Here is a 22,924-nt window from a genome sequence, read left to right on the forward strand (position 1 = left end):
GGTAGACCAGTCCATCGCCCACAGCTGGCATGGCACTAGATCATTCAGCGCACTGATATGGCATTGGTTTGTACACATTTTATTTTGCAAACAGGTTCTTACGCACTTTATCATTCATATTGGGCTCCACCAGATGATGTACAATATTAGTAAATTGGTTAAGTGTTTGATATTTATAAACCGAAAATAAAGCTCTTTCAAACAATCTCTGATAAAATAGTTCATCTGGATACAGTTCGCTATGAAATAGCATCTGTTAAGCAATTTTGCATTTTGAGGTGGAATTCACAACTATTTTGCATTTATCGCAAAATGTGAATTTTTCTGGTCCCTAGTCATTACTGAGTATCTCACTATACCTCAGTTTAAATCATATATGCATTTTTTTTTCAGTGCAACACAGGTGTCATACCAGTATTACTTGAGTGTTTCTCCTGCTGATGGTCACTTGTATATATCTGACCCAGAAAGGCATCAAGTTCTTAGAGTGCTATCTGTGGAGCCAATACAAGATCCAGGAATTAATTGGGAGCCTGTTGTCGGATCTGGTGAGCGATGCATTCCAGGAGATGAAACTCATTGTGGTGATGAGGGCCCGGCCCGTGAAGCAAAGCTTGCACATCCTAAAGGTATTTTTTGTATGGTTTTGTGTAGGTACTACGTATTCAATATCCATTTTTAAAGGTCAGATTAAATTTGTAAGCATTTTATTCAGTGCCATCTTATTATGGATACAGGGTACCTATAAATGGTGGAAAAATTTAAAAAAAAGTAGCTTTATTAAATTATGTTGTCTTTCCTGATTATATTGATATATACATTATAGGGTTTCAAATGAAAAGTGACCTATATATACCAAATTTTAAAGTTACGGTCATGTATGCTGCCATGGTCCCTTTATTCCTGTTACAGAAACCAGTGTTATTTCGAAAATAACTGTGAACTTTCTGTTTCCAGTGATTATATGTATGATGCATTCTATATGTTGGTAATAGTCCATATTTCTAGTGTCTGTAAATGATTATCATTGCTAGTATTTACTTTTATTTCACTGAAGCAGTTTGTTCATGTGTTACCGAATGTTTATTTCTTAAGTGCTACATATATTTGTGGAAGTACATTTCCTTTAGTGTGCAATAAATATGAACTATGCCACATCAAGAAATTCAATAAAAGGAAATTCCGTGGTAACCAGTTAACAAACAAAGCAAGCCACATTGTTGAAAGTAACCTATGTATCAGCTCATAGGGAAGAAACTCTCTCAGGGCACACCTCTTGGTAGTTCAAATTTTTGTGTTAACAACGACACTGTTTGTAGTGGATTTGTTATTGTTGACGTGGGCATCTTATCTTCTTTGATAAAGGAAGTAGTGAAATGTAAACAATATGTGATGGTGTATGCCATCTAGAAATAACTGAATAACAAAGTAGCAGGAAGGCTTTAGCATCAAAATTAGTTTTTTTTTTTTTTTTTTTTTTTTTTTTTTTTTTTTTTTTTAGATCCTCCAATAAATCCCCCTCGAAAATGACTTTAACATTGTGCAAATTCATATGATGTGAATCTGAAGTTAGTGTATGCAAGGTGTGCAATAGGAAAAGGAAAAAAAGGCTGCTCAAACGTTTTGTAGTTTGATGGAGGACCTTCCTCCTCCTCCCAGTAGGTTCAGTAAGTACATAAAAATACTTCTAGGTGCCTTGACAGTTGTGTCTAAAGCATCTGTGGAACATGGAGTAGAAGAAACTGTAAATATTAGTGGAACCAGGGACATTGCTGTTGCACTTGATGGGACATGGCAATGTTGAGGGCATTGTTCCTGGAATGGTGTTGTAAGTGCTACTTCTCTGGAGAATGACTAAAGTTGTTGATGTTGAATGCTTATCTAAGTACTGCCACACCTGCCATGGTATCACTGAAGGACACATTGAACATCAGTGTCCTAAGAAATATGATGGTTACAGTGGAGATATGGAGTGCGATGGAGCTCTAAAAATATTTCAGAGGTCGGTGACAATTTATAACGTTAGATATACGAAGTATCTAGGCAATGGGGACTCTAACGTTTTCAATAAAATTAACCAGTTCAAGGTTTATGGTGACACCTTGGTACCAAAACTGGAGTGTTCCACAAAAGGGAAATATGGAAGTGTCCGGTCCCACCTATCTGCTTTGACCCATGACATCACAAATATGTTGGAAACGACGATAAACCAAGATTCCAATATGGCGCATATAAAGTCGTTACGTACACATTATGACGATGAAAATACATTGAAAAACAAAAACACACACGTTCCACAAAAAGCCTAATGACACTAACGAGACAAGCATGGGAAATAGTGGGTTTTTGGGTGGGGACAAACTAAATATAAACAAATTTAGACATCCAACCCAATATGAAACCACACAAAACGATGAAAAAAACAGACATCACAAAACTCCCCAAATACCACTAAACACAATATCATCTGGAATCGGACACTTCCCTGGACCTATATAGCTAAACAGCAGCTCCCGATCCCATAAATTGGGATAGAACACTTCCCTTGACCTATATAGCTCAACAGCAGCTCCAGATCTCATAAATTGGGATCAAACATTTCCCTTGACCTATATAGCTCAACAGCTGCTCCTGATCTCATAAATTAGGACCTAACACTTCCCTTGACCTATATAGCTCAAAAAAATCTCCCAATACCAATACCAACATTCACAGCCACACATTGGGATCGAACATTTCCCTTGACCTGTTTTCCTTACGACATCTCCACATACAGCCGTCCCGGAATTTTAAGTAAGCCTCATTTCTTCACGACATACTGAACACTTCATGACTTCATCCAAACATCTGAATAGTTGAAGAAATTTTATTAGAGACAACGCACTGTCCCCCATCATAGCCGACAACCAAAAACTGTTGACCCTGTCAGTCATACCCATACCTACCAAAGACAAAAAAAAAAGCAATTTACCAAAATTCACACACGACACCACACTCACAAACTAAACCGAAAAAATCACCTTCCACGCCGTCGTGACGTCACACACCACAACAGCCTTACATCATGGGTCAAAGCCGATGGGTGGGATTGGACACTTCGGTTGACCCCACAAAAGAAACAGTGTGAAGATTGGTTCGATGTGTCACTCAATGCTACTATATTGCATGCGAGCCTCTTCGTCTCCAAATAACTGCTGCAACTTACATCCTTTTGAATGTGCTTACTGTATTCTTGGTCTCTGTCTAAAATTTTTACCTCTCACACTTCCCTCAAATACTAAATTGGTGATCCCCTGATGTAGCAATTCTGTTCAGTAACTCCTCACTAGTTACCTCACTTCCTGTCTAATCTTTAGCATACTTCTGTAGCACCACATTTCAAAAGCATTTATTCTCTCCTTATGTAAACTGTTCAGTGTCCATCTTTCACTTCCATAGATCGCTAGACTCCATGCAAATACTTTCAGAGAAGACTCTGTAACACTTAAATCTATGTTCGATGTTAGCAAATTGCTCTTCTCCAAAAATGCTGTTGTTGCTATTGCCAGTCCACATGTTGTACCCTGTCAACTTCAGCCATCATCAGTTATTTCGTTGCCCAGATAACAAAACTCCTCTACTGTTTTAAGTATCTCATGTCCTAATCGAATTCCCTTAGCAGCACCTTATTTAATTCAGCTACATTTCCATCTAGAGTTTAATATAAATTGTGTACTTTCTACTACTAAAGCCTAGAGAGCATTTTTGTAAGAAATCTTCAAACATTACTTGTTCCAGCCATACTTCATACTTCGTACAATTAATTTTCACTGGAAAATTCCAAATTCCCATTTCTTACTCTGCCATAAAATGTCTATTAAATGTCTTTAAATTTTCCCACATTAATTATGACGTACCTCCTGAAAATTCTTTTGGGAGCAACTAATGTTTTCACTGATTACTTACATCACCAATAATTTTCTTAACCTAACTACACAAATAGAAAAATTACTTCAGGTTTACTTAGAAGTTTTTCATAACAATTTCTTTATTGTTTACTTCTTTTCTTCTGGTATTTGTGCAAAATTAAATCCATTCTTTTGTAGTGTTACTATGTTGTGAACTGACAATTGAAGTGGACTTGATTAGATCAGCAAAACTTTATTTGTTAATGTTGATACAATGACAGTTTTTTATTTCATTTTTTGTACTAAAATAAAATCAGTTGCTGTTTATAATTAGCCCTTAGTGAGCTGTTTAGTATTAAATGCAAGATACTGTAATTATTATTAATTTTATGTTTATAGGTCTTGCTATAGCTGCTGATAAGACTATGTACATTGCTGATGGAACAAACATAAGAGCTGTGGATCCAAAAGGAATCATTCACACCCTTGTTGGGCATCATGGTCATCATAATCATTGGACTCCTGTTCCTTGTCATGGAGCAATCCCTGCACAACAGGTAAACGTCATTGTAATGCGTAATTAAATTTTAAACAGTATCACAGCAAACTGTTTAAAAATATCAGGGAAAGTTGTCCTCATTTTGCAGTTCCATAACAGCTACAAACATTGCTCATTCTTTTGCTTAGAGAAATAATTTTATCAAAGGAAAACATTCAGTGACGCTAATTGTAAGCTGTGAAAGTATGTACAAAAGAAAGAATCACAAAATGAACAGAATAATGTAATTAATTTTAATATTTCTGAAAATATATGCAATTTCTTCTTTTCTCTCATTCTTTCCTATCTCCAGTGGTTTTCCTACATTTATCCTTTTACTTTTTTCTTTTTAGCATGTGTGGCATCTACATTGTTCAAAAACACTTGTGTTTCATCTTACTACACAGGCTGCCATAACTTTGGATGATGGTTATTTTCTCTTTTTTCTGTAAAATGTATCATTTTTTATAGTAGCTGCTTTGGGTTGGTTGTGCTGCTACTTTTCATGAGTTTCACATGCAGAATTCAAAATTTAATTCTTAAGCACATCCATATACTGTTTTTTCTTCACGCTAATGATAGAGATGTGTGTGACAGCAGCTGCTAACTTTATTGCTTATTTACTGTTTATTACAAAACAGGTGTTATTCTACAAATAAATTACTTGTGAAACCAGTTAATTCATTTTGCATATTGATCATTTCATTGATGACAATTTTTGTTCACAGTGATTTGCTGACCTCATTACAAAATAATTCCAGCTTAATATTTGTATTCTAGGCCCAGTTGCAGTGGCCAACAGGTCTTTCACTGAGTCCTCTTGATGGTAGTCTACATTTTATCGATGACCGTCTGGTGCTGAAACTAACGGATGATTTAAAAGTGAAAGTAGTTGCAGGTACACCATTACATTGTCATTCAAATAGAGCTGACAATCATCCAAAGGCATCGGCTGGTAGCAACACTGAAAACTCCCATCCAGAAGATACTGTTAAGGTACATCATTTATTAATGTTATAAGCTAATTAGAGGCAGTCTAACTTTACACTGCATTTAAAAAATATTCTGCTTTTCCATGTAAAAGAAAAGAAAATTTAATGTATTACTAACATATTTCTTAATTGCCTTTGCTGTTCTGGTTTTGTGGAAAGGTATGTCAAGTATAAAGATATGAAATAGATATCTGATGTCACACACATTTGACACAAAGTCATACCACCAGACCAAGAACATGAATTATAATGGTTCTTAATCTAACAAAAAGTTCATTGAGTGAAAATTCCTGCCCAAAAGGATGTTGTTCTGTAAGTCATCAAGAAAGTTAATTGTGTGCAGTTTTATAAGAATGTCATGACTTTGACTTCACCTGATCATTATAAAAGGGGAAGTATTAAAGGAGTACAAAATATTCTAGTCACAGATGCATAAACGAAAATTTTCAGAAATATCTGTAAATGCTGTGGGTAGCCAAAAGATTTGCCAACCAAAAATCCATAAACCTATTCAATACAAAGAAATTTCAGTGACTGTTTTCTCTTCAGCATATTGGCCTGTGTCCTTTAGTACAGTTGCATAGCTGAAGTGCAATGAAGAGCCCACTCCAGGAATACAAAAATCATCGCTTCAAAGCATTCTTAAGAACAGAAGAACTCATAAAGAATTTATCAGTAGAACTTCACAACAGTGACAAGAGCATCAACCCTAATGTTACATAAGCTTCAGTGATACCTCAACATACTATGAATTGTAAACAGAATGAAACTCCTTTGATTGAGATATCCAAGAAGCATAAATACTCACAGTTGTCTTTTCTGATGACGCAGATATTACAAACAAATCTAATGGACTAACTTCAGCACTTCATATAGAAAATAAAATAGTCTTAAAAATTAAGAACTACTTTTCTGTAAATTACAGTGAATTTAGGTAAAACTCAGTGTATCCAAGTGAGAACTGCACAAGGCCTGACCACATCATTAGAAATAATGCATGATGACCAATCAATAAATGAAAAAACACTCTAAATTTTTGGTGTTTATACCATAATAGAAATGGTGTATCACCCCAATATGTTGTGCAGGTGTGTTGCTATCATGATTGTTCCTGCACAGGGTGGAAGTGCACCCTTGACTTTTTTTTGCAAAAACACACAGTTACCATGAGTGCAACCTACAGGTAGAATGCCACACACGAAGAACTACAGCATTTCAGTTGAAGGTAAGCACCAGTAGGGATATGATACAGATGACTGTGGAACAGTAAAGTAAGGATCCATTGTACTATGAAGGACAGTCATGACGAACGATCAGGTTCACATCATCATGCTGCATTCAGAAGCCAGGAAACTTGCTTGATGTGTACACTGGAGTCAAAGTGATGTGGTATGAACATGGAATTACTTCCAATCGACAGGTAGTGTCAAGGACTTCCACCACACAAGCTGTTCACTTTTGACGGGATGACTGATATCTATGACCTTTTTGGCAAAGGAACTGCAGTCTTTAGAATTACATTTGGTATTCAAGCAGGCTCCAGGAAATCATGTATCTTATCAAAATGCATAGGAGATGGTTGCATGATCCAACCTCCACTCCTGACATCCAATGGTAACATCACTTTGTACATGACAACACAACAGACTGCATAACTAAATCGTATGGGCAAGGAAGCATGCAGAACGGACGCCCCCGGACTGGTGTTGGGTGGTGCTCATGGATGAAATTTGGGTCTGTTTCTATCCTGGAAATCCTTGGTTACATTTGGAGACAACCCAGGAATACTGAATGACTCCAGCACTATGTCTACATATTCAACAAAGTCATGGTGGATTGTTGTTTCGGAGCAGCATTATATGTGGCCACCATACTCCACTCTTACTTGTTGAGGGCAGTCTCACTGCTTAGTGGTAAAGGGATTAGATTCTGCAACCAGTAGTGAACCATATTGCCAACGTTTTGGTGACAGTACAACAAAAACCAGCCAAAGTTGCAAATTTCACTCTTTTTATTCACTTGATGACTAGTTTCGGTCCGGGACCTATTTTCAAATCATCATTACGTAGTCAAAAATGTTCTTTCAACATGTGAAGTGGCCTTCCTGTTCCCTGTATATGAATCCAGTCGAACGTGCTTCGGATCAGTTGAAACAAGTTGTTTCTGGACCTTGACAGTGATCATGGGCTCTGTACGAATTATGCACTATTACCATTGAAAATTGGGAAAATTTGGACCAGGACTGGCTTGATGTTCTCATTAATCATATGTCATGAAAGATTCAAGCCTGAATCAAAGCAATGGTACATTCCACTATATATTGACGTTATGCAGGAGTGCTGTGAAAAAAACCTATTGGAAACAGGTGTTTTTGTCATTACACAAATATTTTCTTTTTTGATATGGTGATCTGAACACATTGGAAGTGAATACATACATGTGCCTCTGAGCCACCTTTTATTTTCTGTTCCATGAATTTTGAAATGAAAACTAGAGTTCACATGTTATTGTTGTTGTTGTTGTGTCTTCAGTCCTGAGACTGGTTTGATGCAGCTCTCCATGCTACTCTATCCTGCGCAAGCTTCTTCATCTCTCAGTACTCACTGCAACCTACATCACTCTGAATCTGCTTAGTGTATTCATCTCTTGGTCTCCCTCTATGATTTTTACCCTCTACACTGCCCTCCAATGCTAAACTTGTGATCCCTTAATGCCTCAGAACATGTCCTACCAACCAGTCCCTTCTTCCTGTCAAGTTGTGCCACAGACTCCTCTTCTCCCCAATTCTATTCAATGCCTCCTCATTAGTTATGTGATCTACCCATGTAATGTTCAGCATTCTTCTGTAGCACCACATTTTGAAAGATTCTATTATCTTCTTGTCCAAACTATTTATCGTCCATTTTTCACTTCCATACATGGTTACACTCCATACAAATACTTTCAGAAACGACCTCCTGACAGTTAAATCAATACACGATGTTAACAAATTTCTCTTCTTCAGAAACACTTTCATTGCCATTGCCAGTCTACATTTTATATCCTCTCTACTTCGACCATCATCAGTTATTTTGCTCCCCAAGTAGCAAAACTCCTTTACTACTTTGAGTGTCTCATTTCCTAATCTAATTCCCTCAGTGTCACCCGACTTAATTCGACTACATTCCATTATCCTCGTTTTGCTTTTGTTGATGTTCATCTTATATCCTCCTTTCAAGACACTGTCCATTCCGTTCAACTGCTCTTCCAGGTCCTTAGCCGTCTCTAATAGAATGACAATGTCATCGGCGAACCTCAATGTTTTTATTTCTTCTCCATGGATTTTAATACCTACTCCGAATTTTTCTTTTGTTTCCTATACTGCTTGCTCAATATACAGATTGAATAACATCCCTTCCCAACCACTGCTTCTCTTTTGTGCCCCTCGACTCTTACAACTGCCATCTGGTTTCTGTACAAATTGTAAATAGCCTTTTGCTCCCTGTATTTTACCTCTGCCACCTTTAGAATTTGAAAGAGAGTATTCCAGTCAACATTGTCAAAAGCTTTCTCTAAGTCTATAAATGCTAGAAATGTAGGTTTGCCTTCCCTTAATCTATTTTCTAAGATAAGTTGTAGGGTCAGTATTGCCTCACGTGTTCCAACATTTCTGCGGAATCCAAACTGATCTTCCCCGAGGTCGGCTTCTACTAGTTTTTCCACGAGTCTGTAAGAAATTTGCGTCAGTATTTTGCAGCTGTGACTTATTAAACTGATAGTTCGGTAATTTTCACATCTGCCAACACCTGCTTTCTCTGGGATTGCAATTATTATATTCTTCTTGAAGTCTGAGGGAATTTTGCCTGTCTCATACATCTTGCTCACCAGATGGTAGAGTTTTGTCAGGACTGGCTCTCCCAAGGCCGTCAGTAATTCCAATGGAATGTCGTCTACTCCCGGGGCCTTGTTTCGACTCAGGTCTTTCAGTGCTCTGTCAAACTCTTCACGCAGTATCATATCTCCCATTTCATCTTCATCTACATGCTCTTCCATTTCCATAATATTGTCCTGAAGTACATCGCACTTGTATAGATCCTTTATATACTCCTTCCACCTTTCTGCTTTCCCTTCTTTGCTTAGAACTGGGTTTCCATCTGAGCTCTTGATATTCATACAAGTGGCTCTCTTTTCTCCAAAGGTCTCTTTAATTTTTCTGTAGGCAGTATCTATCTTACCCCTAGTGAGATAGGCCTCTACATACTTACATTTGCCCTCTAGCCATCCCTGCTTAGCCATTTTGCACTTCCTGTTGATCTCATTTTTGAGACGTTTGTATTCCCTTTTGCCTGCTTCATTTACTGTGTTTTTATATTTTCTCCTTTCATCAATTAAATTCAATATTTCTTCTGTTACCCAAGGATTTCTACAAGCCCTCGTCTTTTTACCTACGTGATCCTCTGTTGCCTTCACTACTTCATCCCTCAGAGCTACCCATTCTTCTTCTACTGTATTTCTTTCCCCCATTACTGTCAATTGTTCCCTTATGCTCTCCCTGAAACTCTGTTCAACCTCTGGTTTAGTCAGTTTATCCAGGTCCCATCTCCTTAAATTCCCACCTTTTTGCAGTTTCTTCAGTTTTAATCTACACTTCATAACTAAAAGATTATGGTCAGAGTCCACATCTGCCCCTGGAATGTCTTACAATTTAAAACCTTGTTCCTAAATCTCTGTCTTACCATTATATAATCAATTTGATACCTTCTAGTATCTCCAGGATTCTTCCACGTATACAACCTTATTTTATGATCCTTCAACCAAGTGTTAGCTATGATTAAGTTCTGCTCTGTGCAAAATTCTACCAGACGGCTTCCTCTTTGATTTCTCTCCCCCAATCCATATTCACCCACTATGTTTCCTTCTCTCCCTTTTCCTACTCTCAAATTCCAGTCACCCAAGGCTATTAAATTTTTGTCTCCCTTCACTACCAGAATAATTTCATTTATCTCATCATACATTTCATCAATTTCTTCATCAACTGCAGAGCTAGTTGGCATATAAACTTGTACTACTGTAGTAGGCATGGGCTTCGTGTCTTATCTTGGCCACAATAATGCGTTCGCTGTGCTGTTGGTAGTAGTTTACCCGCACTCCTATTTTTCTGTTCATTATTAAACCTACTCCTACATTACCTCTATTTGATTTTGTATTTATAACCCTGTATTCACTTGACCAAAAGTCTTGTTCCTCATTTTTAAATTTTCTAACCTACCTGCCGATTAAGGGATCTGACATTCCACGCTCCGATCCGTAGAACGCGTTTTCTTTATCCTGATAACGACGTCCTCTTGAGTAGTCCCCACCCGGAGATCCGAATGGAGGACTATTTTACCTCCGGAATATTTTACCCAAGAGGACGCCATCATCATTTAACCATACAGTAAAGCTGCATGCCCTCAGGAAAAATGTTACAATATTATTAAATGTCTAAGCTGTGCAGCTTGAGTCTTATGGAAATATCGGAGTTTGGAAATGAAAGGGTCTAAAAGTTTTCTTACTTTTGTATTTTCATTCACTAATGTTTATGGCATACATAGTTTGAAAACATTCATAAATTTAATAATAGAAATGATTTATGCTATTTATCACTCAGCTGTAGTGTGACACTGAAAGCAGTGAGGCATTCATCCATGCAATTTTGGGAGGAGATGGTATGGACCAAAACAAGAAAAAAAAGGTTAGTAAACATGGGCTCTGAAACGCATATTTTAAGAGCAGTGAGCACTTGTTCAATGGAAGAGATGTCTCACACTAGCAAAGAAGAACAAGTATGCATTTTCGAGCCCATGTTTACCGGACTTTTTTTACTTATTTTTTCATAAGGAACCTTTTATTAAAGTTTGTCGGTGGTTTTTTGGGACCCCTATATTTAATGTCGGTGGGCATTTTAAAAAAGAAGGCCCATGGTTATATAACGTAATCCTCCTATGATACACTCCTCTATTGCACAAATTTGTACTTACTGTGCTTATGTGAAGGCTCAGGTTCTACCAAGTTTCATATTAGTATATATCATAGTTGTGTTTGAATTGGTTTTCTTTTGTAAAAATTAGTATTTCATATTTATACAAACAAGGAAGAGACAGTATTTTCGGTCTTTAAAAATGGGTCTACAGGAATGCATTTAGCTTTCATTATCATCTGATAATCTTTTTCTGTATTTTATTCTTTTAAAAGAATTGTGGAATTCCCCCAAAACATTTTCTGTACGCCTTTAATGAGTATGTATGACCATGATACATTGTCACCAATGATTAGCAGCTTGTATTTTGATTGAGAATCCCTACAGCAAATGTTAGTGTATTGAATTTTTTATTTATATTGGTAAGATGCGTCTCCTACTTCAGATCCTCCTGAATAAATACGCTGAAAAAATTTGTGTGACTGACATCTGAGGCATTTTTTCTGTCATTGTTGAAAAGAGGATTTGCAGGATGGAGGTGTTGTGTGGTGTTAAAGTTAACTGTCACAGTTTTTTTCAGAATGTATGATGACCCTATTGACCCTGAACTACTGTGTTAAGCTATGCATAACCGATGTTACAGTTTCCTGCAGATTTTCCCCACGATGTAATTTAATTAGAATTTTAGTGTCATCTATAAAGAATACTGTGTGTCCATCAAGTATTTTATCAGCCAAATCATTTACATACAGCAGAAATAGGATAGATTCCAGAAATGACCCTTGTGGGACTCCGTACTTGACCTCCCCCATTACTGCATATACTAGAAATTTTTTGTTTTTTGCTGTCTTTGTATTTTATTTCTGTAATTTGTTGGTGGTTATTGAGGTATGATTGGATCCACTTTTCTGACTGGTAATTCCGTAATTGCTTTCTTACATAAGAGAATAACGTAATCAGTAACATCAAAGGCTTTGCTAAGATCAAGAAATATTCCAGATAGATGTGGCTTATGATCCACTGCTTTTAGTATTTCATTTAAAAAGGCAATTATTACCGACTGCGTTTACTTTCCACCCCTGAACCCATGTTGTGAGTCATTTATCATCTTTCTTTGTTTAAGAAGCCTGTTACTCTTCTAAGGAACAGTTTTTTTTTCCATAATTGTGCTCAAGCCTGGCAAAACTGAAAGTAGCCTATAATTATAAATTTCAAATTTTGCACTCTTCTTATGCAGAGTCATTACTTTTGCAATTTTAAGGCTATTTGGAAATATGTCACCCTCAAATGACTAATTTACTATATTTGCTAGTGGTTCCACAAGAAATGTTGCGCTATCTTTGATGATAGTATCTGATATTGTATCAGCATCCATAGAACAATTATTAGACAATAATGCATTTGCATGATTTTTTATGATCTGACTTTGCTCTCTTACTTACTGTCTGGTTGTTTTTCATGATGTGTATTTATCAGATGCTGTGCCATGTTTGAGAAATAATGGTTGAATGCAGTAGCCACTTGCCTGGGATCAGTTAGTTTATTGTTATTCATAATCAGCTGTATTTTACTGTGAGTAACTGACCGTCCACCCATTAATAATCTTATAATTTGCCAGGTTTCTTCAGTTTTATGCTTGGAATTTCTCATTATTTTGTCATTTTCTAGGTGTTTCTTTTTTTCTTTTCTTTTGAAATAACTTGTATTAGTATTCATTTTTATATTTTGAAATATATTATGTAAATGGAAGGAGGAGGGGAGGGAAAGCAAAAGAAAGGCAAGGGATTATTGATATTTACTGTATTAAGACTTGGGTGTGGCATCAGCGGCTATGAGTGAATATGTGTGCCAGACTGGGACTTGAACCTGGGATCTCCTGCTTACTAGGCAGCTGCGTTAATCACTGTGCCATGCAGACACTGTGTTTATCGCAACTGTGTAGGCTATCTCGGCACAGTTCTTGGTTGACTCAATCTCCCACACCTATCTGCAGTCCCTGTCCATGTTTGCTACTTTGGGAGTCCCGCAAAGATCAGATGTAATTGTACATCTGCACTGAATGTGGTGAATCCATTGTCAATTATATGAGTGTGTGAGGATGGTGATGTTACGTACGGTAATATCGAACCCAACATTAAGTATTCACTCATTTATAATGATTTAACTTTATTTTGATCATGGCGGTACAAACACATCTGCTCGAATACAGAGTTCGGAACACATTAAGATCAACAGTTTTCAAAAATGTTCATTGTCAAAGATGAGGCAGTCGACTCTTGCAGTCAATAACTGCCACAAGTGCATTGTATCTTTTCTTACGGACATGTCCGAGATGTCTGAAAGAACAGACACCACGCATTCATATCTTTCAAAATAGTTAGTAAAATCTGAACTCGTACTGTGCTTGGAGTACTCATACAATCTACTCTTATTTTGACATGATATTCTTATCCTTTTTGTGATCCACTTTTTTTTTGGCAGAGTTAATTGCTATTGTTTTCTTGGGATAAGCTATTTTTAAAAAAATGCTTTAATGTGGCCATACACTTATCATATTCTTCATTGGCATCATTACAACTGAATACATCTTTCCAATTTTCACTCTTCAGGAGAAAACAAAAATATTCCACTTTTTTTGTTCTGAAATTTCTTACAGTGCAACTTATTCCATGGAGTTTTGAGTTTCTTGCAACCTACAATGTAAAAATTTGAGCATAACCAGTGTTTACTGCTTATATGATGGAAACAGATACTCATCTTCAACTACAGGATTTTAACTTTGTTAGTTAGTGAACTGGGAGAAAAATAAAATGTTTAAAACTTTATTACTGGACACTGCAAAATATGAGATCATGAACCATCTATGCATATACGGAAATGTTTGAGATGTGAGAAAGTGTCTCAGAACATCATTGCAGTTGCAACAATTGTATGATGAGGCAAAGAGCTAGGCACAGATTCAAGAAAGAGCAAACTGATTTGAAACTGAAAGTGAAATTTAACCAATAATCTGCCTACATCACTCCTGTTCAGCATCATAACAGAATTTTATTAACTTGCCTTTTGAAAATCAAGGATCTGGGCACAATGATATACTGCCTTATGTATCTCTGGACAAAGAGAAATGCCAAATTTCTTGAGAAATGAGAACCATTAATACTTTTCTAAACTGTTACTTATTGTATACATTCAGCACAAATTGAACAAATGCAGTACAAAGCTGCACCACTATTGACATAGTCTGGCTGATGCTCAGTGTAGGTTAAAAAGTGCTAGAATTTTTGGATAAGTTTACTAACTTTTGTGCCTGTACAAATACTCATACACGGTGTAGCATAACACTCTTTGGCAGAATGGAACTTCTTGCATCCTATTGCTTCTCTGAGTAGTCCAAACAACCTAGCTGTATGGGGCAATACATTGTCATGTCTGAGAATACTTACAGGCAGCAATCCATGTTAATTTCATTTGTTATAGTTCATTAGGCCTGAAACACTATTGAAGGTGTATTGCTCCAAACAGACAAATTTTTCATCTCAAAACAGGGTCAGCACTTTGATTTGGATTATGTGAAATCATGGCATTCCGTACTCACTCTATTATTTTATGGTTGGTAGTAGAGGACTTAGATTTTGTCTCTGACTATAGCCTTTGAAACGAAGACATCAACTACTTGTTCAGTACACACAGAAGTGACTTACATTTCATCAGTGTGTCACTGTTACAATCCAGGAGTCACCTGACAAGGCACCCATTTGGAAACACTTCGTGTAACTGGTGGGTCTGTATCAACCTGGGGTCTGAGTAACATGTTCCTTCTTCCCCAGCCTATCCCTCTTTTTATCTCTTAATAAGGAATAACAGTCATGAAAGATATAAACAGCTTTTTCTACTTGTAACTTGATAGTTCTGGAAATTAAGCTCATGAAGGTAAGAACTGGCCTACCATTCTGTCGCATTGGACTTTTTTCACTTTCCTGAAATGAACACGCTTTTTGGTACAAAAAGTAAACATTGTTATTTATGTGTGCTGCCCCATTTCATATATTTGGGGAGATTTTGCAGGCTCCTGAGTTTGTTTCTTTTTAGCTAAAACTGGAGTTATTTTTCTCTTACAGATTGATACTGAAAATGAAGATGGTCTGAAGGCAACACAGACTGTTCTTGGTTCAGTTCTTGCCCTAGCATTCAGTCCAACCGGAGATTTATTCATTGCAGAGAGTGATTCAAAAAAAGTAAATGCAATACGTGTAGTTGATTCAGCTGGAAGGATAATTGATTTTGCTGGAAAGCAACAAGAGAAGCCATACAGGTAACACAAAACATTTTGTTTGTAAATGACAGCTAAGAAGTGAAATATATCAGTTGTTTACTTGTATTTTGTTTACAGAGCGCAAAACTGTGATTGCATAAATAACGGAAGTTCGTCAGTGATGGCTCCTCCAGGAATGTGCCCTTGTGGAATGCCTGAAGATGGCAATAGCGATCATGATGCAAAAGAGACAATGCTCTCTTCAAATGCACAGTTTACGTCCATATCAGCTCTGACTGTTTCTCCAGATGGTGTGCTTAATGTAGCTGATCAAGGCAGCTTGCATATATTAGCACTGGAACATTATCTCCCAGTTCACAATGAAAATGGAGAGTTCAGGTATGTTTTTTTACTTTGAATTTGTAACAAATATACTGAAATTCTCCTACTGCTCTATTAGGAATATGTTAAGCCACAAGCAGTCCTTCTAAAATTATGTCTTGAACTATCTTTACTAAAGAAAATGTGAAACAAGAGGAAAATTAGCCACAAATGGGAGTTTATTGAAGTTTTGTAGTGGCATGACCAGTGCTGAATGAACAAAACCATCATGTGATTGGGCTGCTGGGGACTTCAGATAAGCCTCACATTGGTGTTGTGCCAGATGTTGCTGTTGGGTGGTATAAATACAAAAAAAATGCTAACAGCTTTACAAGAAAGGGGAAGATACGTCAACTGAAAATAGAGGGTACAGTGACACTGTCACTAATGTTAAAATTCCTGTGATTATGGGTGCAGAAGGTGAGCCATTCAGAGTGCTTTAAAAGAGGTGAAGGTAAAAGACATATCACATGCTAAAGAAATGTGTTTGAATTAGAAGACTGAAAATAAACTTATTGTGTGATTATATTACATACAATGATGTATTGAGTCTGTCGGAGCACTATATAAATACAAAAATCTTTTTGTTAAAATAGAAGTCTCTATAGTGGCCTCTTTCTGTAACAGAAATATGGAGAAATTATTTGGCATGTGTGTTGAACATAATATCAAGTTCACATGTATGGAAAATGAACATTATAGGTGAGCTTTTCTGAATGGGATCTGACTAATATGTCATATAATTACATCTCACTGCTCTCATCCAGATTGATTCCACTCATTTCATTTCATTTAATTGCTTATAAGTTTTTACACCTTATAAAGTTGCATTATCATTAATATTTTTATAACAATGTAATGGCATGCTGAGTAATACTAATTTACCACAAGGGAATTCATTATATGTTTCTTTTGTTTCCAGAATTCCATATCCACCAACTCAAGAAATCTATGTTTTCAATCGTTATGGTCAGCATGTTGCAACAAAGGACCTGACATCTGGAAAGACTCGTTATTCATTTCTTTACAGCAAGAACACAAGTTTTGGTAAACTGTCAACTGTTACTGACAGCTCTGGGAATAAGATTCTTTTCCTCAGGGACTATAGCAATGTTGTAAGTATTGCAAAGTATGCTGTCTAACAATGTGAAACAGCTTCATTAAATGCCCTGCATAAAATATTAAATTTGTGCTCTCAGATAGAAATATTTTATATTCTGTAAGCACTGATTTTAATTGAAATTCTACATGTCTTAAAAGTAATGACCATGGTTTGAGTTCAGTATTAAAAAATTAATTCCTTAACACATTTGTTTGTGTGGCCATCTTCTGCATCAGCTGTTAACATCTGTTACTATAGGTTATCTGCCTTGAGCTGACTGCAATCTAATTATAAAGAATTGCACCAGACGTGTTCTGCTTTTATTTATAAAGCATCTTCCGTGGTTATTGGTGTTTCGTTATAGATTTTGCTTCTTCTTTCCTTGTTAGCAGAAGTTGGTGTCGAAAAGCTTCATTTCACTTCTGCACTTAGCAGTTTTTGGGATTCTGCAGTATTTCCTGCTTTGCATTACTTAAAATTCACTTTGAAACAGTTTAAGAAAGTGAATTGTAAATAGTGCAGTGCAGGAAATACTGCAGAATGTCAAAAACTGCCAAGTGCAGATGTGAAATGAAGTCTTTTGGCACCAACCACAGCTAGCAAGGAGGGAAGGAGCAGAATACATAAAGAAACACCAGTAACTGTGGAAGATGCTTTATAAATAAAAGTGAAATATGTTTGGTGTAATTTTTTTAATTAGATCACAGTCAGCTCAAGACAAATAACCTATAATAATAGAAATTAATTCTTTGTTTATGTCATATTCAAGCAGATGCTTACAAGCTGCCAGAACTTTACTAATCATGGCAGGTTGATGGTGAGACCTCACATCATCTGAAATCCAATCTTTGACACTTATCATACAATGAAGGCTTTCACGACCGGATGTTTCAGCTGCTGACAATTCTTCTGGGTTGTATGGCCATGACCCATGGAACTCTTCTATCACAGACGTTTCGCCCAAAGCTACATTGGACATCTTCTGAGGTGATCCTGGTTGTGCGGAGTCTTGCCGACAAGATTTGTCGGCAAGACTCAACACAACCAGGAGCACCTTCGAAGATGTCTATCATAACTTTGGATGAAACGTCAGGGATAGAAGAGTTCCATGGACCACAGCCATATAACCCGGAAGAATTCTCGGCAGCTTTCACACTGTAGACATTCTTCCATAACGAGTTTAAAAAAGGGAACAAAGAAATCTGTTTAATATTATGGAATTAGACTGAAAGCTGAAAAAAGCTCTTTTGTTATGTTTAAATTAGGCATTAAGGTAACACCTCACTATACAGCTGAGGTAAAGCCTCAGTACGCACAATAACATTTTAGAAAATGTAGTGAAGCTTACAGATGAATCCTTCTTCATAATCAAGAGAGTACACATACAACTGTATGACAAATAAAATGTAAATTTAATGTTTTCAGTATTTTCAAACTTTTCTAAAATGTAAGGATAATGGTAAGTTAAATAAATGTCACAGATAAACATATTTGTTGCAGGTTAGTACTATTGAAAACACCCAGGATCACAAATCAGATCTTAAGATTTCTGGAGTAGGTTTCTTGGTGAAATTCCTAGAGAAAGGAAAAACGGAAATTGATCTTGAATATGACAGCACAACAGGCCTGCTTACAAGTCGGTCAGATTCTAGAGGTGGCGGTGTAAGTATCTTGTCAGGTGATAACTTAAACTAGACCTTAAACTAGACATGTTATGTTGAAACCATCATAGTATAAGAATACCCAATACTGTTATACTACATAAAGTAACTGAGCGAGGTGGCACAGTGTTTAGCTCACTGGACTCGCATTTGAGAGGATAGCTGTTCAAACCCGTCTCCTGCCATCCTGATTTAGGTTTTCCGTGATTCCCTAAATCGTTTCAGGCAAATGCCAGGATTGGTTCCTTTGAAAGGGCATGGCTGATATCCTTCCCCAGTCTGAGCTTGTGCTCTGTCTCTAATGACCTCATTGTTGATGGGACGTTAAACACAAATTTCCTCTTCCTCCTCTGCATAAAGCAAATTGTACTGCAATGTCTAATTCTGGGTTGGTATCTAAAAGAGAAAAAAATTAAGCATTTATACCTTTGCCAGTAGGAGCTCAGAAAGAAAGTAAAATTATGGTAAATCACCACACTAAAGACAAACAGAAAAACTTTTACATGTATGGAGGTCATTTTGTGAATTGTGATTTATTAGTCTTGTAACATTATTAATGTAAATCATTTGATTCAGGTACAGGAGACATATCAAACATTTGCTGCAAAATTTCACTGCAAGCAGAGAATTGATGCTTATAACAAAACCCTAATAATAATAATAATAATAATAATAATAATAATAATAATAATAATAATAATATAGCTTTATTATAGAAAACAATCTAAAATCAAATTACACTTAGCTCAAAATATCAGTTAATTCTCCATGCATTTGTGTACTAAGTAGTAACGTTTCCCCAACAAACTTCTTCTGCAGCCTTCTTTTTATGGATCTGGCGCCATATTAAGTATGTTTTGGCCTATAAATTTATTATAGATGGTCATCCTCATGTACTGTAGAAGCTGTGCATATAATTTCAGTTTGTGTGTGGGAAGAATTCTGTTTGTTTCTCATTCTGCAAGTACAGTTAAAATGATTCTCCTCAAAAACTTTTTATCTACTGTGTAAGAAGATTATAATTTTATAAATTTATAGGGAGAGAACAGTTAGGATTTGTAATTTACAAACTAATGAACAACAAGTTTCTTTTTGCTGTACTGTGCACATGTATGTAACAATTATCTTCAAACAACGGAAAATCCTGGATGGAACGTAACAACATTCCTTAACTCACAAGGTTTGCTCTCTCAGACTGTGCCAAAATTTTCGAAGTAGCTCTCCAAGGCCAGTTGTGGTAGAATGCTTCTATACTCCCCCTACCCTCCTTAAATTGCCAAGCCTATGATGTTTTGCTGTAGGCCGCATTATTGTCTTCTGTGTTAATTGTTGTCACATGTTATTGATAGGTGTAGGCGTGTCCTAAGCCGCACCTTGTGAGCTTTGTACCTGTTTTCTTCAGTGTGGTATTGTATAGCTCAAAATGTGTTGGCACAAATATGTTATTTTTAACTTTCCCGAGTTTGATGAAATTGTTAGTTGGTCTATGGAGGAAGATGTCAGTGACATAGATCAAGAAATAAACTAAAAAGATGATGATGTTACGTTAGCCAGTGATCACAGTTCTGCTATCGAACAAGAGTATCATTCGGAGGAAGGACTTCAGCAAAGTTGTAATGGGGATCTGTCTCTTTTTTTACAATAAAATACTTAAAGTGTCTGTTAAAATTGAATGTGTTCCGTGTGGTGATAAGAAAAATGTAGTTTCCAGCAATGAATGTCAATTTGACAAAAACTCTTTGTACCTATCAGGTGGAATTTTTATGCACAAATTTAAACTCTGGAATTTAGCTTTATTAGCAAATTTATTTGCTACAGAGATTGTATAATTTTTCAGAATGTAAAATTCAGTACTCTTAACAGTCTATTTATGTGTACTATGCAAAAGAACCACACAATATTATATGCCACCATCAGGTGGCTTGCGGAGTATGAATGTAGATGTAGATGTAGATGTAGATGTAGACTTTGTTTAGTGTAATAAAATATACTAGAAGTGCAATAATATAAACTAGAAGCATTTAAACAACACTTAAAGCATTGTAAAAATAAATGTTGTATAGCATAATTTAAAAATTTCAGATGATTTTTGCCCTAAATCTTAGTTAAAACATAGTTCGTAGTAACAGACGGCAAATCATCGAGTAAAACTGAAGTGATATCAGGTGTTCCCCAGGGAAGCGTCCTGGGACCTCTACTGTTCCTGATCTATATAAATGACCTGGGTGGCAATCTGAGCAGTTCTCTTAGGTTGTTCGCAGATGATGCTCTAATTTACCGTCTAGTAAAGTCATCCGAATACCAATCTCAGTTTGCAAAGCGATTTAGAAAAGATTGCTGTATGGTGTGGCAGGTGGCAGTCGACGCTAAATAACAAGAAGTGTGAGGTGATCCACATGAGTTCCAAAAGAAATCCGTTGGAATTCGATTACTTGATAAATAATACAATTCTCAAAGCTGTCAATTTAACTAAGTACCTGGGTGTTAAAATTACGAACAACTTCAATTGGAAAGACCACATAGATAATATTGTGGGGAAGGCGAGCCAAAGGTTGCGTTTCATTGGCAGGACACTTAGAAGATGCAGCAAGTCCACTAAAGAGACAGCTTACACTACACTCGTTCGTCCTCTGTTAGAATATTGCTGCACAGTGTGGGATCCTTACCAAGTGGGATTGACTTAGGACATCGAAAGGGTGCAAAAAAAGGCAGATCGTTTTGTATTATCACGTAATAGGGGAAAGAGAGTGGCAGATATGATACACGAGTTGGGATGGAAGTCATTAAAGCAAAGACGTTTTTTGTCGCGCTGAGATCTATTTATGAAATTTCAGTCACAAACTTTCTCTTCCAAATGCGAAAATATTTTGTTGAGCCCAACCTACATAGGTAGGAATGATCATCAAAATAAAATAAGAGAAATCAGAGCTCGACAAGAAAGGTTTAGGTGTTCGTTTTTCCTGCGCCCTGTTCGGAAGTGGAATGGTAGAGAGATAGTATGATTGTGGTTCGATGAACCCTCTGCCAAGCACTTAAATGTGAATTGTAGAGTAATCATGTAGATGTAGATGTAGATGTAGGGGTCCCAGAGACGCCACCTTGTGGTATACGTTACAGAAAAGTCACCTCGTGAGTTAAGGGATATTATGTAAAAGAAAGTTGCATAGGGGTCCCAGTGACCCCACCTCGTGGTATATGTTACAGAAAAGTCACCTCACAAGTTAAGGGGTATTATGAAAAGGAAAGTTGCTACTCACCATATAGCAGAGATGCTGAGTCACAGATAGGCACAAAAAAAAGTCGTGTGCGTGAGTTGCGCTTGCATGAGAGAGAGAGAGAGAGAGAGAGAGAGAGAGAGAGAGAGAGAGAGGGGGGGGGGGGGGGAGAGTGTGTGTGTGTGTGTGTGTGTGTGTGTGTGTGCATGTGTCTGTGCGTGGGTGTGTGTCATCTATACATTTAATGCCAGATTCAAAAGAACTATGATATGATAGTTTCTCTGCATTTATGCCAGTAGAACTAGCTATTATTTGCATCGCAAACACAAAACCATGTAATTTATTTCACAGGAAGTCAATACACATATTCTAGCTTAAGTTCTTGCCCACATGTATTCCACATAATTAGACCATATCAGCATCTGCCACACTCCCCCACATCCCAGTTTTTTTCCTTTCTGATTTCTAAACATTCTCATTTCTTCACAGCTTTTCCTGTCTTTTGCCAAATAAAGAAACTCAAGCATATGAATTCTCTTTCCATGTGTACTGCTCGTTAGTCATCAGAAGCCTTGAATTTCTTTCTTTCTTGAGCCAGCCGTAGTGGCCGAGCAGTTCAAGGCGCAACAGTCTGGAACCGCGTGATCGCTACGGTCGCAGGTGGATGTGTGTGATGTCCTTAGGTTAGTTAGGTTTAAGTAGTTCTAAGTTCTAGGGGACTGATGACCTTAGAAGTTAAGTCCCATAGTGCTCAGAGCCATTTGAACTATTTTTTTCTTTCTTTAACTGTACGTTTGTCTTACCTTCTCTTTATTGATAGTATTGTGAAATGGTTTTTAAATCTATCAGTTTTCACCATCAAGTCTTGATGCACGTAGTACTTATTTCCTGCTTTTGTAAACTGTGTATTAGTCATGTTGCGCAGCTACACCTGAACAGGAAAATATCTACTCTTTAG

General features: G+C 36.8%; 1 protein-coding gene across 3 annotated transcripts in view; it reads left to right on the forward strand.

Annotated features, from left to right (window-relative positions):
- The window catches only part of LOC126356171 (teneurin-a), a 2,471,974-nt gene that overhangs the window by 2,399,663 nt on the left and 49,387 nt on the right, over positions 1-22,924 (forward strand). For all 3 annotated transcript variants that reach the window (XM_050006926.1, XM_050006927.1, XM_050006928.1), the window contains 7 exons: positions 394-629; positions 4,287-4,444; positions 5,206-5,421; positions 15,474-15,667; positions 15,746-16,006; positions 16,911-17,103; positions 18,591-18,752. In XM_050006926.1, the coding sequence (XP_049862883.1) occupies positions 394-629; positions 4,287-4,444; positions 5,206-5,421; positions 15,474-15,667; positions 15,746-16,006; positions 16,911-17,103; positions 18,591-18,752 (1,420 nt within the window). The remainder of the gene's footprint in view (positions 1-393; positions 630-4,286; positions 4,445-5,205; positions 5,422-15,473; positions 15,668-15,745; positions 16,007-16,910; positions 17,104-18,590; positions 18,753-22,924) is intronic.

This window comes from Schistocerca gregaria, chromosome 3, assembly GCF_023897955.1.
Source record: "Schistocerca gregaria isolate iqSchGreg1 chromosome 3, iqSchGreg1.2, whole genome shotgun sequence".
NCBI classification, from domain to species: Eukaryota; Metazoa; Arthropoda; class Insecta; order Orthoptera; family Acrididae; genus Schistocerca; species Schistocerca gregaria.